General features: G+C 38.6%; 1 protein-coding gene across 1 annotated transcript in view; it reads right to left on the bottom strand.

The window, feature by feature from the left end:
* The window catches only part of LOC140233835 (uncharacterized), a 163,166-nt gene that overhangs the window by 36,075 nt on the left and 111,619 nt on the right, over positions 1-15,472 (bottom strand). The window contains exons 47-50 of the mRNA XM_072313928.1: positions 11,160-11,336; positions 8,716-8,875; positions 2,077-2,089; positions 752-867 (exon numbers count right to left, since the gene is read on the bottom strand). Coding sequence (XP_072170029.1) covers positions 752-867; positions 2,077-2,089; positions 8,716-8,875; positions 11,160-11,336 — 466 coding nt within the window. The remainder of the gene's footprint in view (positions 1-751; positions 868-2,076; positions 2,090-8,715; positions 8,876-11,159; positions 11,337-15,472) is intronic.

Below are 15,472 nucleotides of genomic sequence, written 5' to 3'. Positions count from 1 at the left end.
TTTGTTAGTCTTGAACTACATGTAGAACAATTGAAGTGTAGGATAACTTCCAAGTCACAGTAAAGGCAAAGGCATTCTGGCAGGAAAGGTATTTCATAGCATGGCTGATGTGGAGTGATAAAAAGATATTGTTTACACAGAGAGTACCAGGGTATGTATGTTGTGCTTGTAATTAAATAAAAGTGTTACTCTATTTCCTATTTAAAGATTGATGCAGATATAGTTTATGTCTTATCAGTGGCATCTATTACTAAGTCAGCTTTAGATCATGCTTAATCAATTTAAAATGAATTTGTAATAAACTTTCCAGCGTTTTGGTAATTCATATCACTTTGCAAATACTGTTCCTTTCAATACTGTTATGCCAGTGCTTGGATTATGTCAACTTTTAAGTCTCAAGCTACTTGTTACAACACTTTGTAACAACAGCTTCAGGCAATCTTGTTCTGAACCACAAAGTTTTAAAGTTTCTCTTGCCCATAAGAAGTCCTTAGCGTCAGAAAGGTAGTAATCCATATGTGCATGTAACCAGGTTAAAGTCATGAAAAACACACTTTGCCACAGGTGTCCTTCTGGTCCCTCTCTAAATTATTTAGAATATTTGTAGATTATTGATTAGCTTTATCATATACTTATATTTTTTTTTATTTTTTTTATATTTTTAGATCAAAGTGGTTTCCTGCCAGATATTGCCTATATAGGTTTTACTGTGTCTTTAAAGGCCTACAACAAGCATGCATAGCCTCCTGACCTTTACGCATTTCCTCAAGTTTCTCTTGCTGTGCTCTGAGGAGTGCCCTCTGTTGGGCCTCTAGGGAAATGTCCGAGTCAGGTTTGTTTGGGAAGGCATCCTTAAGCTGCTGTCTGCTGTGAGTGTTGCTGCCTGGTTAGACAGGCCACAATACATTGTATAATTTGTATTGTATGTACATTACCTGCACTTCACTCATGGGGCACATCACATATTGCATATAGCACTGCCATGCAAAATGGACTACTGCTATGTTGAACATACTGTATTTTGAAACATCAACCCCTCTTGAGAGCTAACTAAAATTTTGTACTCTGAAAAATTGTTCAAACTTTGTTAAACTATTTGGTTGTCACTTTTATGAAGACACTGTTTCTCTCAAAAGTTTCATTAACCATTTTATGACTGCAAGAAAATTTCACAACTCTACAAGGCATCATCAGGAACAGACATATGCACCATTCTCCAGTTTGTCAAGATGCAATTTTGGGTTGTATTTTTCTTTCTCTTCTTCTCTTGTTCTAATCATAGTCCTCATATAATCTAATAGTTGATGAGGCATTTGAATGAATAACACAAAAAAATGTGTCCGAAATATCATAAAATATTGCATGCCTGTTTCAATTTCCCTTAAAATGTCTTCCCTTGGTATTCACTCTCATGTCTGACATGAATATCTTATGTTTTGCCCATTTTTTTCTCTTTTAAGGCTGTTGCATCTTCAAGCTATATGTTTATTTGATGACAGTCCTCTGCATTCACAATCCCAATACATGTACCATAATTCAGTCAGATCATTTCATTTCACTATCCTGAGTAGCCCCAAATCAATGTGTTTTATTCTTTTCTTTAATCTGTTGACAGCCCATTGTACATATAACTTTCAATTATGTTCAGATGTACACACTGTATGTCTTATTGTGTTGAAAAAAAAATGACTGTATTTCATTTGTAATAAAATTAATTTGAATTTGGAATGTGAATTGACAATGTACTTCACATGGCTATGATAGATAAGATAATATATATTCTACCTGCACTTTGCCTTTTGCCTTCTCTTCCTCCCTTGTTCAATTATATCTACCATATAACTTAATATCTGATGAAGCATTTGAATTCAAACCTACAATATGTCTGAAACAGCATTCAACAAAACCACTTCCTTCAAATTTCTCCCATAGGCATCCACATTCATCATGTTCAAATTGTTCACTTCAAATAGTTGTTAATGTATACTACAATGTAGTCTGTAAATTGTGCAATTCATATTAGATACTTAAGGCGTGACAGATTTAATTTCACGAGCGTTCGGCCGCATGGGGAACGCTCGCGTTCCTCCTTTTGTTAGGGGACGCCCCTATTCCTCCTGCATGCAGAATGGGGGGCTTAATCCCTCTATTCATCAGCCTAATGAGGGCGTTCCTTGGACGCAACAGAACGGACTTGCTCACAAGTCGCATTCATGGCGTTCCTTTCCGCTTTAGGAACGCAAGGATTATCCCAACCACGTGCCTTCCGCGCACGGCTTCACCTATGAAAAGAACAATTTGCGCCGGCAAGTGCACAATTTACGGTGGACGCCAGAATTCCACATCGTTCTTGCCAGTTAAAAATAAATCGCGTGGCAAAAAACAGGGTGAGAGAAATCGCGCACTTCAGACAGTTTACAAACGATTGCGACTCCACATGCATTTTTAATCGTCAAGTACAGTCGCCTACGCTATATGATACGGAGTAACATTGCACCAGTTCGCAAAATTCTCTCGACTCGCAGTTTCCAAGTGTCATGAACAGTCGCCTACGCTATATGATACGGAGTAACATTGTACCAGTTCGCAAAATTCTCTCCACTCGCAGTTTCCAAGCGTCATGAACAGGGCTGGTATTCCAAAAGTTTTGCCAAAGTTTTGCGATTATTCACAAGCAATAATTCACAAGCGAGAAGTTGCATTCTGGTTTACTTTTCGATGACATTAGTCAAGGCTCCACACTTACGGTGGCCCGGTGGCTCGGGGCCACTAAAAACGCACGTCGGGCCACCAAAATTTCAGAAATGAAGATTTTGGTGGCCCGATCGGGCCACTAAAAAAGTCGGATGTTTGCCTTTACTTTCGAAAATGAACAGCGGTAACAATCGGCTCCGTAAGATGCTAAAATAAATGTCATATGTTTGCTCTTAATTTTGGAAATGAATAACGGTAATATTCGACTCCGTATGATACTAAAATAAATGTCGGATGTTTGCTTATACTTTTGGAAATGAATAACGGTAAGAGTCAGCTCCGTACGGTGCTTAGATTAATGTCAGATAATATTGATTTTGCATTCGGAAATGAATTAAGGATAACATTCGGCTCCGGAAGATGCTGAAATAAATGTCGAATGTTTGCTTTAACGTTCGGAAATGAATAATAATAATATTCAACTCCGTATGATGATAAAATAAATGTCTGATGTTTGCTTTTATGTTCGAAAATAAATAGCAATAACATTCAGCTCCGGAAGTTGCTGAAATAAATGTCGAATGTTTCCTCTGACGTTCGGAAATGAATCAGAGTAATATTCAATTCCATACGGTGATTAAATAAATGTCGGATATTTGCTTTACTTTCGAAAGTAAATAGCAATAACATTCAGAAGATGCCAGAATAAATGTCAGATGATTGCTTTTACTTTTGGAAGTGAATAGCAGTAACATTCTGCTCCATACCATGCTAAAATAAATGTCAGATATTTGTTATTCCACACTGCTCGATTAAAAAAAAAAACAAAAAAAAAACTGTTATGATTCGCTATTTTAATATGCTGAAGGTTCGCTTTTCTTATAAGTTTTGAAATTTCGGACGTTATATAGCTGATTCGAAAACGAAGTTTCTTACCACGAATATGATAATTCCTTAAAAGATAAACGACCCACCTTTTTTCCATTTTCGGATGAATGAACCATCTGAATTTTTTTTTTTTTTTTTTTCCGGAATGATGAATATCGTGCAAAGAAGTAAACGATGTCACGTTCAGAAATAAACCCATATTCCCGTCACAGGAAAAGATTCGGCGTTTTTAATTTTCTTTTGGCCAAAAATGATATAAGTTTCGTACCATGCACGTAATTCATTCTCACATTTACGAACCTTCGGAATAATGCCACAAATGGTATTAACGAGCCCTAATACAATTTTGGATTAACAAATTTATTAGTTAAGGCATATCAAATTTGCGTGTTTTGCGGGTTTTGCAAAAAGAACCATCAGATTTACGAACCTTATTCTTCTTTCGGAATAATGAACATAAGGCAAAGGAATAACGATGCCATAATAAGAATTCAACGTATTTTCTTGCCTCAAAGATTTTCAATACTTATTTTCCGAACTACTAACCCCCAATGTCAGACTAAAAATCCGAAAATTAAATAAGCTTTGCTTTCTGATGTTTTGTTAATCCCAGAAATTAAAAGGAACAAGTTGTGTTATTCGTTTTCAGAGTAACGTAATTAATTTCATATCCCGATAAATGCACCTTTAGAATCACAAAATTCGTGCGGTTTCGGATTAATGAATCGTATTTATTTGTCACATCAACGAATATCAATCACGGCAATCACGGCCTGTCACATTTGCCTATCTCGTCTCACAGCGTTGTTTCACGTCCGTCCCGTTTTGTCCTTGATGGCCTGAAATGTGACTGCCGTGGTTGCCGGGAACATGGTGTAAACGCGGCTTTTAGCTTTACACAACCCAATTCCACATCTCCAAGAACCTGAAATGCTCAAAAGCGAGATTCTCTTTGCAGGTCGACTTGAGAATGGACAGGTTGGTATTCCTCCTGTGCGGAAGCAGTCAAGCTGTAGGCCTATACATGTATCCCCTTTCCATGGTCAATTTAACAATAGTCATGTGCCATCAAACAATGAAAGTATCGATCGGGCACCAGCTACACATAGTCATGAATAGACATTGCGCTAATGGGCTCACAAACTCTTTTGTTGTATACATGAATATCGTCACTGGAGGCAGGTATCTACTGAGCTGAGCCTCTATCGCTGTGTACATCTTCATTCGAGTTTTATTGCGAAACAAGCACACGCGGATTAGTAACGGCATTGCACAAAACCCAAATCTCTTGAGAGATTTTGAAAGAGCGGGATCCGAAACCTGGACCCGTTTCTAGACACTGTACGTTTTAAATTTGATTTGAAAAAACAAACGCATATTCCCCAACGTGCAACTTTGCGATTTAAATGCAAGTGCGTTGCTGTGAAGATATGCGTGTGATTTCGTATGATTCTGTCGAGATAATTTTTCAGTGCCGACTGAGTTGAAATAGGATGTGTGATTTTCCTTCCCTAAGTCGCCATGTGATTTTGTTTTGTTTAAATTTCTATTGCCATACTCTGAAAATTAATTGTTCTCGCGCTCCGATTCGCAACATTACCGCTCTGTACGGCGCGGGCCAGTCTGAAATAAAAAGAAGAAGAAAAATTTGTTAATCCGGAAACGACATCTTTCGGATTACTAACCTTCGTAAAGATGAATATCTTTCCATCGTCGGACTTATTTAACTTTGGACTGAGATTTAAACCTTCGGAATAGCGAACTGCAGTAACAATAATTTGCTACTATTTTTTCACTGACATTTCGTGTGAAGCACGATGCGTTTCGGTAGTTTGAAACGTGTAAATGTTGCGATGTCTTTCCCCTGCTAGTGCAGACTAAGTTCGGTCACGGCGAAAGTTCCGTTACGAAATAAAAAAAATATGATTCTTAAAGTCTTTTCAGCAATAGCACGCTTCCGTATAGATTTTTATGCGTTTAAACGCAGTTTCTAGTTTCGTACAGAAACCGCAAGTCTTTTCTGCAACGCTCTTGCGTTTTAAATACAGCGTTGCTTGTGATTTGATGGACTTGCATTTGACTTTTAGAATTGCGTTTAAACGCAATTGAGTTTAAGTTTCTTACAATTTTCTAGTGTCGGATGATTATCAAACGCAAGTCTTTTCAGCGTTCCGTGTGATTTGATGGACTTGCATTTGATTTTTGGGGTTGCGTTTAATTTTTAATTTTGCGTACGAAGTAAAAAATAATACAGGTCTTTTCAACAATAACTCACTTCCGTAGATGTTTAGAGATGCGTTTAAACGCAGTTTCTTATAATTTCGTACAAAAACTGCATGTCTTCTCGGCAATGCTCTTGCGTTTAAATACAGCGTCGCGTGTGATTTGATGGACTTGCATTTGATTTATAGAATCGCGTTGAAACGCAACTGAGTTTTAAAGAAGTTCCCTACAATTTTCACCAAGTTACGTACGATTATCAAACGCAAGTCTATTCAGCGTTCCGCGTGATCACAAGGACTTGCAATTGCATTTGATTTTCAGAGCTGCGTTTAATTTTTATTTTTGCGTACGAAAAAAACAAACAAAATAATGCAAGACTTTTCAACAATAACGCACCTCCGTAGATGCTTTTAACCACAGTTTCTAGTTTCTTACGAAAACCACAAGTCTTCCCTGCAACGCTCTTGCGTTTGAATACAGCGTTGCGCGTGATTTGATGGACTTCATTTGACTTTAAGAGTTGCGTTTCAACGCAATTGAGTTTCAGGTTTGTACAACTATTTTCTAGTTTCATATGATTATCAAACGCAAGCCTTTTCAGCAACGCACTTGCGTTTATGTGCAAAGTTGCTCGTGATTTGATACACCTGCATTTAATTTTCAGTTGCATTTAATTACATGTAGTTGCATTTGATTACTTTTCTAAAAAAGGGCCCAGGTTTCTATTAACGCTTCGGAATAATTAACGTTAGAATATTCGGTTAAACAGAAACACCTACACGTGTATCATGTTCTGATAATGATTTTCTACTAGGACCTTTATGTGTACACAGTTTGTGCGTTTTGAGAATAACGAGCAGGAGAAAAGGGGGAAAGTGAACTGCTTTGGGTAGGCAACTACATGTAATTCTCCAAAGAATGTAAATGAATGTATGCCCTTTCATTTCTGGCGTACAAGACAATGGACGCATGGCGCGAACGCTACCACGCCGTACACTAGCGAATTACCGACTCCCGGGACAATTCTTTTTCAGAGAATGGCGATAAGATTTTGAGTGAAAAAAAAATATGTCGACTTAGACGAGGGAATAAACATGTGTTTCAGCTCAGTTGGCACTAAAAAATCAGGTCGACTTACGCGAGTTGTCGACTAAGACGAAGAAATTTTCAAGGAATAACAAAGGCAAAAATCGGGACTTTTTTATCGTGTCGACTTTACTGTACTATAGCTCCATAGTTTCAGCAGAGCCAGATGTGTATGCACCTCCCTGGTTTCAGGCAGGCAGCTCTCATCAGCTAGCTCTCGCCAACTCCAGCACGTGTCTCCATCAGCATGCTCGTATTATACAACGTCCAAGTAGATCCTTGTAATTTGATTGGAGGATTGTTGGTGACGTGATATTAAATAAGCACTTCATTCAACGCGCCGTGCAATTTTGGTTCTATTTTTGCGTGCAACTTGGTTCGATTTTTTCGTTCTATTCCACGGTTCGAGAAATAATGTACGGTACTGCGTGTACTGTGTGTTGCATATTGAGGATCGCATGCAGCTAGCGCAGGTACGTGTGCGGTACATGCATGCGCGTACGTAGGCCTACGTAGTGCTAGTGTACGTGTATTCATCAGCGCTAGTATAGCTGTGACCTGTATCTACACTGATTGCACAAGCCAGAAAGAGAATCGCAGTGGATCCACATGTAAGTATGGCTATATTTTTCATACATATAGGCCCTATAGACTTCTAGGCCTACTTAGACCAAAAAGATCTACTTGGACGTTGTATAAATCAAATAGTGTATGGTCTTTACTCGTGCAATGGAACGAGATTTCGCACTCGGTGAAAGATGAGGCGCACTATTCAACTCGGCTTCGCCTCGTTGAATAGAGCGCCTCTATCTTTCACCTCATGCGAAATCTCGTACCATTGCACTCGTGACCATTCACTATTTGTATATTATACAGCACAGGGTTACTATACATAGCCCCTGTTCCCAGGCCCCATGCAATTGACACGATGTTTACGACCCATTCAGCGCGTACGCAAATTCCTTTACCCTGCGGTTTTGCCTGGCGGCAAACCTGCTTTGAAGTGCCTGGAAATTTCCACCAGCCTGTTGCCTGGCTGGCACGGCCATGGGTGTCAAGTTTCCGTCAATCTACCTAGCTATTGTGAATGTTTTTCTTAATACACTTGTCACTTCATTACACACATTTTGCTTCACCTGAGAAGCTGCTTACAAGAGTGGTCTCACGCTCATGTAAGGGGAATAAATACTCTTTCGGATATACTTTTTGATTACGCCTATCGTCGACGCAAATTAAGGTAATCACAGCGTTACTAACGCGTAATAGTGCGATGCCTTTGGTGGTTTCATTTGTTTGCTAATTTGTCCGTTTTTTAAGCTTCCATGAAATCAACTGTGTATAAGTGTTCAGCACAAGACAAAGGGAAGACTTAATCCGGGCGTTCCCGAACGCTGGCTACATGGAGCGATGGCTTCGTGGTCGATTGGGTGCAGTGAAGTTGACGCTATTGTGTTCGAAACAAAGGCACTAAACAAAAGACTTTTAAGCTGGCGTTCCCGAACGCGGACGGCATGGGCGCATGCCAAGCTCGAGCCAAGCTGGCTACTTAACAGATAAGAAGGCATGCTGGACGCGGGCGAACGCTCGTGATATTAAATCTGTTACGCCTAAATAAATGTTCAATCTATAAAGAACAGACAATTTCACTCATGCATCATACACTGAGTATCTTAATTTCTGTTTCATTACATGTTAAATTAATTCTTCAACAAAAAATATGAATTCTGTGCATTTGATACAATTCTGAGGTAAGCCAAGCTAAACTGCACACTGCTCTAGACTCCTCTGAGTATGAAATGACAAGTAGAGTAGATGCAAACTTACTTCTGTTCTTGAGACCATCAAAGTCCTCTGCAGCCTGGTGCGTCATGTTGCGGATTGCTGCCACATTACCCTTGTGGCGGGCCAGCTCAAAAACGTCAACCTGGGGGCTGCCTCTGCGAGGTGCATGGGCTGCCCTTGGCAAAGGGTTATAAGGGTCATACTGGAAGAAATAGGTGAAGAGTAAAACTGATTAAGACATTCTATTTTGATGCATCTCACACTTACAATATATTACAGATAATGTGATCTTAACCAAGCTTTAGAAAGATGGCCGACAGCTCTAGAAACTATTTGCTATCTGTTTGTATCTCTTTATGTAACACTGGTGGAAGGTGCATTTCCACATTCACATTGTGGACAATAAAACAATTGATTCAATTCAATTCAATTAACTCTGACTTATCAATATGTTCTTTTCAATAATTTCCTCACATTTATTCTCGAATAAACTTATCAAATGCTATGTTAACCATATTTATCATTATCACTAAAAGTCAGCTTTGAAGGAAACTTTACATAAATTCCATGCCTACATCAGCTACTAGTGGTGACACAACATTTACTCCTCTGACAGTTGCTCCTGTCTAATCTAGGTTGTGAAAGGGTTTGAGGTTTTGTTTGATGTGAGGATTAGGGTTACAAGTTCTATTTACGGGTAGAATTTATGTGTGGCTCAGCATGCAGCTACTTCATGGCAGCAAATTGTTTCTGGAGCAAATGTCATGGAACCGCTTGATCTCGTACATGTAACAAGAGACCCAGTTGGTCTAGTGCTCACTTGAGTATCGCAAGTTCACCTTCCATGATTGTTGCAGACTACTAATGAAGAAGAACATAGCACACTTGTAAGCCTTGGGGGCATCCAGGGGGCATTGTGTCAACTTATTTATCCTATACACTGGCAATGATACCAGCAAATTTGAAGAAAACTCTACCTTGCATTTTCAAAAAGAAGATCAAAATGTTAAAACTGGCCTCTAATTTGATCCACGGCGCCATCCCTGGATCTGGCATCTACAAACTTGAAAGTGCATTCACTGATATACGGTACAAAATCAGAGCAATTCTGGTTTTAAAGAAGATGATATCTCTTTTTAGAAAAAAAATTCTTTTAAAATTTGGGGGCTCTGGGGTTCCACGTGAGCCATAGGTATGGTGCCCATTGGTCCAAATTTATATTCTAGCACCCTGGCCATAATAACTGCCAAGTTTACAGACAAAATTGACCTCGCATTTTCAAGATAAAAATGCAAAAATTGGGCCCCAATTCGGTCAACCACAGGACCCAGAGCAGAGTACCCCAAGTATGCCATGAACAAACTGGAAACTACACTCAAAATGTATGTACAATGTAGTTACAGCATTTTATCTATCATTTTTGGTTTTACGGCAGACTTTGAAAGATTCTCTAACTTGGGTCCGTCCTTTGGACCCAAAGTGTAGCATAATACTCATTTGTATATGTTCTATCACAATAGTGATACTACAAGCAAAGTTTGGTAAAAAGTTGACCATGTATTTCAAGAAAAAGAAAGTGTGATATCAGCCTAAATTCTCTTTTAATTTGGGGGTTCTGGGCTAAAGGCCCTGTCACACCTTTCCAGGTAAGCTACGCGGGCTTGTTGCGAGTAGGGATTTTCCAGCATGCAGAAGAATTATCTGTGGGCGGACAAGGATGTTGGTGAGTTCCGTATGTGCGTATTACCTGTTAGACGCGCGCTACTTACCTGCCACTTGCGTGTATTCCGTGTGACCTGCGTGAGAGCTTTGAAAGCGATCCATTTTCAGTTACAAGCGACATACGGGACTGCAAAGTACCTGCGTGGCAGTTGCCTGCGAGGTGCTGCCGCTTTATGAGCAAATTGAGTGCAAGCTGAGGGTCAATTACTGCCTTACTGCTGGTTGGCTGAGGGTTGGCGGTGGCCAAGACAATGACATTCTGTCAGGACTTCTGCCATATGAATAGTGCTTCAGAGGGATTCCTTCACTGAGTTGTGAGCCCTTACGAGCCCCCCAAGCGCCTGACACTGAGGTCACACGGAATACACACATTTCAAGTAAATAGCACGTGTCCAGTAGGTAAGACACAGTGACGTGAAACTCACCAAAATCCTTTAATTGTCCACCCGCAGAAATTCTCCTGCATGCTGGAAAATCCCTACACCCATCAAGCCTGTGTAGCTTGCCTGGAAAGATATGACAGGGCCTAAACTTGACTGTGGGTAAATAGGACTTGCATGCACACCTCTAGGCAATTACAGGTGAGATACATGTTAGGTACTGTCATGTGTGGGTCATCTGCAGGGACTTAGGGGTAGCAAAAATTGTTCCCTGCAGGTCACATGCAAGGCTTGCCCAGAAAGATGTGAAAGGGCCTTTAGAAGATTCTATATTTGGTTCAGGACTCTGTTATAAAATTGTTCAGAATGGGGCCCTAAACTCACATCACGATGTTTATCTAGTTGGCTCTGGATCCTCTGCTGCTCAGAGGCCAGCTGTTTCCTCATGGCTGACAGTGCCCCCATCACATGTCTCTCATCCTTTGGGCCTCCTCTCTCCTTGGTAGACACAGCTGGTAAGGGTGGGGATTCCCCTCTTGAAGTTGTTGGGTAGTCATCATCCTGGGTTAAAACAAAATATAACATAAAATGGTGGTAAGGGAAAGCCTTCACATAAACAGGGAATATGAACAAAACATTACTTATGATCACTCTCTCAATTTTTCTCATATTCATGCCCCCTTGTTATGCTGTCACACACAAGAAAACACACTATATGCATACTATGCACGAACAGGGAGAGTACGAGTCACACGTGGGGAAGGTGACTCTCCGTATCGTATTGCACTGAAGAGGTGGTACATGTACAGTGTAAGTACATAAGAAGCCTGGCCAGATGCCGTGCGAAGCACAGCGTCTCTGTGCGCCAGACTTTTGTGTACAGCGATAAGATGATCGCCTCTGCGCTATGTCTCACTACCTAGCGGCAAATGTTTAGATTGCAGTTGGCATCATCTACTGGGAACTGGTTAGAAATAATTGTTTCTAGGTAAGGAAATGAAATGTACCTTTGATTATTTCTGAGGATTAACTTATTATTTTTAGACTTTAATGACGAACAATGGGAATGTTTCAGTGAGATTTGTCCCGATAAAGTGGTTCATGGTTCTGACTAAGTGGTGGAAATAACACATAAAAAATTTGTTACATCAAGTCTTGTTGCACTTAAGTAGGGTTTTTGCTAAGTGGTTTTAGATTAACAGGTGAGCACTGTATATGTATACACTATTAAAAACAGTGACTACCTGCATCATGCAACACGGTAAATGGGGAACATTGGTGACTTTTGTGTGAGATTGATTGGATGCCATCATAATGCAAATCCTCCAAATAACATTGTATACACAGACAGTATACATAAATAAGTGAAAGAACAGTCTTTCACAGCTTAATATAAAATCAAGACGGGCAAAATATATCTTTATGTAAAATAATCAATGATGTACCTTCCCGTCAAAGTCATAACCACAACCACCAAAAAACTATTAGCCTACTGAAACTCCTCTCAAGTTAATTTGCACATCAGGACTGACGACTATAATATACAATGGTACATATTCCCAAGAATTGGTTTCTGTAATTTATGTCATTGACATCTTCATATTATGATTCCCAAATATAATTGCACAATGGTTATGTCATTCCAACACACCTATTGTGATAGGCATGAGCTGCGTCACAGTGTGTGTGTGTGTACCCTGCAACTTATGGACCCTATTGTATTACGCTTGTTTTGCTTGTTCGTCTGTTGATTGGCCATTCATTTGTATTGTCTTGCAAATGCTGAATAAATAATAATGATAATGATGATGATAATAATAACAATTACAGTAATAATAATAACAATAATAATAATAATAATAATAACAGTAAGAAAAATAATAATAACGATAATAATAATAGTATAATTATGTACATGCTTTTGAAAATAGTTTCAATGTGTTTTGATCAGATGTTCTGTTTTACATTGCCAATATGACTAAAACTGATGGCTCTGATCAGAAAAACATCAAAATTTATAGCCATGATTATCCTGCAGCAAACATGCATATTTGTTGTTTGATGCATTACCACAAGTCTGTTGAAGTCTTTATATAAGCAATATACACCTGCATATCTTGTGATTCATCAATACAGGGCAATAAAGAGAGATTGAATGAATGTTCAGCATCAAAGTAATGTATTCTCTCTTTCTGTCCTCCTACCCCATTAGCCTTGAGTGGCATGCATCCACTTAGAAAATCATGAATAAGAGAATGGACATACTTGTTTTATGAATTTGTCTGTGATGTTAAATATACTGGCATACAAATTAGTTACATGACTGATAAATGGCTATTCCTCATGTGCATGGCAGAATGACACGAATGCATGTGATGTGCATACTAAAAGTAAAACATGCGTATCGCGTGCCCTTGTGTTCTGCCGGGCACACCTTCTTTGAATCACGCGCGTACTTGCGCCGTTCTACTGGGCACACAACGAAAAATAGCCTTAAAAATAAATAAACTTCAAAAGAAAGAGAAAAATATTCTCTAGAGAACGATACAAAAATGACAAAAATCGGATTAGAAATAAGGAAGATATGACAATTTGAAACTTCATAATTTTTGGAAAACATTTAGTTAGGGTCGATATTACATTTAGGGGTGATACAACCAGTCCTTATGAATATTCAAATGAGCAAGATAATGATGTCCTATCCTCTCAATTTTTCATATACGATATACATGTATATGAAATTCTGAAAAATTATTATTTTCTAGCAAATACAAGTAAAAAAATTTTCTCATACTAAGATATATTAGAGTTAGCATTTTTTCTAACTTATTCATATTGATACAGCTGAAATATGAGTTTTTTGTCATTTCATATACTGAAATGAATAAAAAAATGTGAAAGCATGACATTTGAATATTCATAAGGACTGGTCAAGACATGTTTTCTGAAAAAATGTGAAATTTCAGAATGTCATACAAGCTTGTATCTTCCTTATTTCTTATCTGATTTATGTCATTTTTGTATCATTCTGAAGGGAATATTTTTCTCTTTCTTTTGAAATTTATTTATTTTTTGGGGTGGATTTCTTCTTTAAGACAAATACACAACTTCGATCTTAAACAAAACTAGAAAAGCACTTGGAGAGAGCAGACCTCCGCCAAGCAGCTCATTTCCATCCATACACACATGCTGAAAATCGCCCATTTTGCAAAATTAATAATACAGCAAGAAACCTTGTTTTATACTGCATTAGCTTCCTGCTGTGCCCTGTGCCTTGTGCACAGTGCACACTTTAGTGCGCATACGAAAATCTTGAATACGCACAGCTAGAACTCCGAAGTTCATTGACCTTGTGTGCCAAAAGACACAAAAGCCTTAAGAAATTCAAAAAAATTCCCATATCACTACCAAAAGTTCATTGACCTCATGTGCCAAAAGATATAAAAGCCTTGAAAAATTCCTAAAAATTCCCATATCGCTACCAAAATTTAATCATGCGTTCCTTCCCTGTGTCATTAATGAACTTTTCCTACAAGGTTCATCCAAATCCAAATGTGACCCTGCATCACAAAACGAACAGAAAGTCGCCAGACATGAAATTTTAGTTAAGAGCAGACTTTAACCTTTAAAATGATGTATAATTCAAATCAAATGGACTCTCCTAACCTATCTAAATATTGGAAAGAAAGCACACACTCAGGAAAAGTGTGAACTGAGAAATGAGACTCTGAAGTATAGTGTCTATTCAAGCGTTAAATCTTTACTAAGCCGTGCTGGCTGTGCAATGAATGGGACAAAAACAGGATGTAAACCACGAAAGTAACAACAATGAAGGGATTATCAGATTAAACTGAAATTGAGTATGCCTTACGAACACATTCTGTCCATAATTAATGCCAACTTTCAAAGCAGTAGCATCATCCCTTCAAAAGTTATTAGAGTTGAAAGTGAAGAGTGTGTACTAGGTTTTTAAGAAATGAAAAGACACACCTAATCACACTATTCTACCAAAAAAAAAATGTTCAAAATAAACTGCTAAAAAACACACTTTCCTGCCCGTTTTATGATCCCAAATTTTAGCTTAATGTAGAAGAAGACTTGCTCTTTCAGAAAAAATGACAAAGTCAAGATCGCCTAGATTGACCCATTTCACCTACCTTATTTTCAGTCCTCACACAAAATCAGTGTGTGCGACTTTTTGTTTTGTGATGCACGGTCACAAATGTACTTTGACACAAAGGAAACGTGGCAGGCTTTCATGCATGATTAAATTTCAATTTGAATGTAGCAACACCAAACCCTCATTTTGGTGGCTCTTTCAGATGAAGATAGAGGAATTTACTGACAACTACCGAGGACAGAAGCCTTCTGACTGTGTGGAGAACTAGAGATGAGACAGCATGGCTATATACTCTGGATTCACTTTGCTACAAGAGCTACAAAATACAATTGTGAATCAGTGCTTACGGCTGTAGCTTGGCATTATTAAAAATCATGTGATCACACCAGACATCGCATAAACAAAATGCATTTCCCCAATACAAACAGACAATCTATTGCATAATACATGGTTTCCTCTAAAGACAGGCCAATTGTTTGATACAGAATAATTTTGTAGTCAGGGCAAACTGATAAAAAATACCATAAATACTAACACCAGAGACCTTGAAACAATGCCCCATTTGATCCATACAACA

The sequence above is a fragment of the Diadema setosum genome, chromosome 10 (genome assembly GCF_964275005.1).
Source record: "Diadema setosum chromosome 10, eeDiaSeto1, whole genome shotgun sequence".
Taxonomy (NCBI): Eukaryota; Metazoa; Echinodermata; class Echinoidea; order Diadematoida; family Diadematidae; genus Diadema; species Diadema setosum.
Note: the sequence above shows the minus strand (reverse complement) of the source record. Positions and strands in the feature narration are given on the sequence as shown.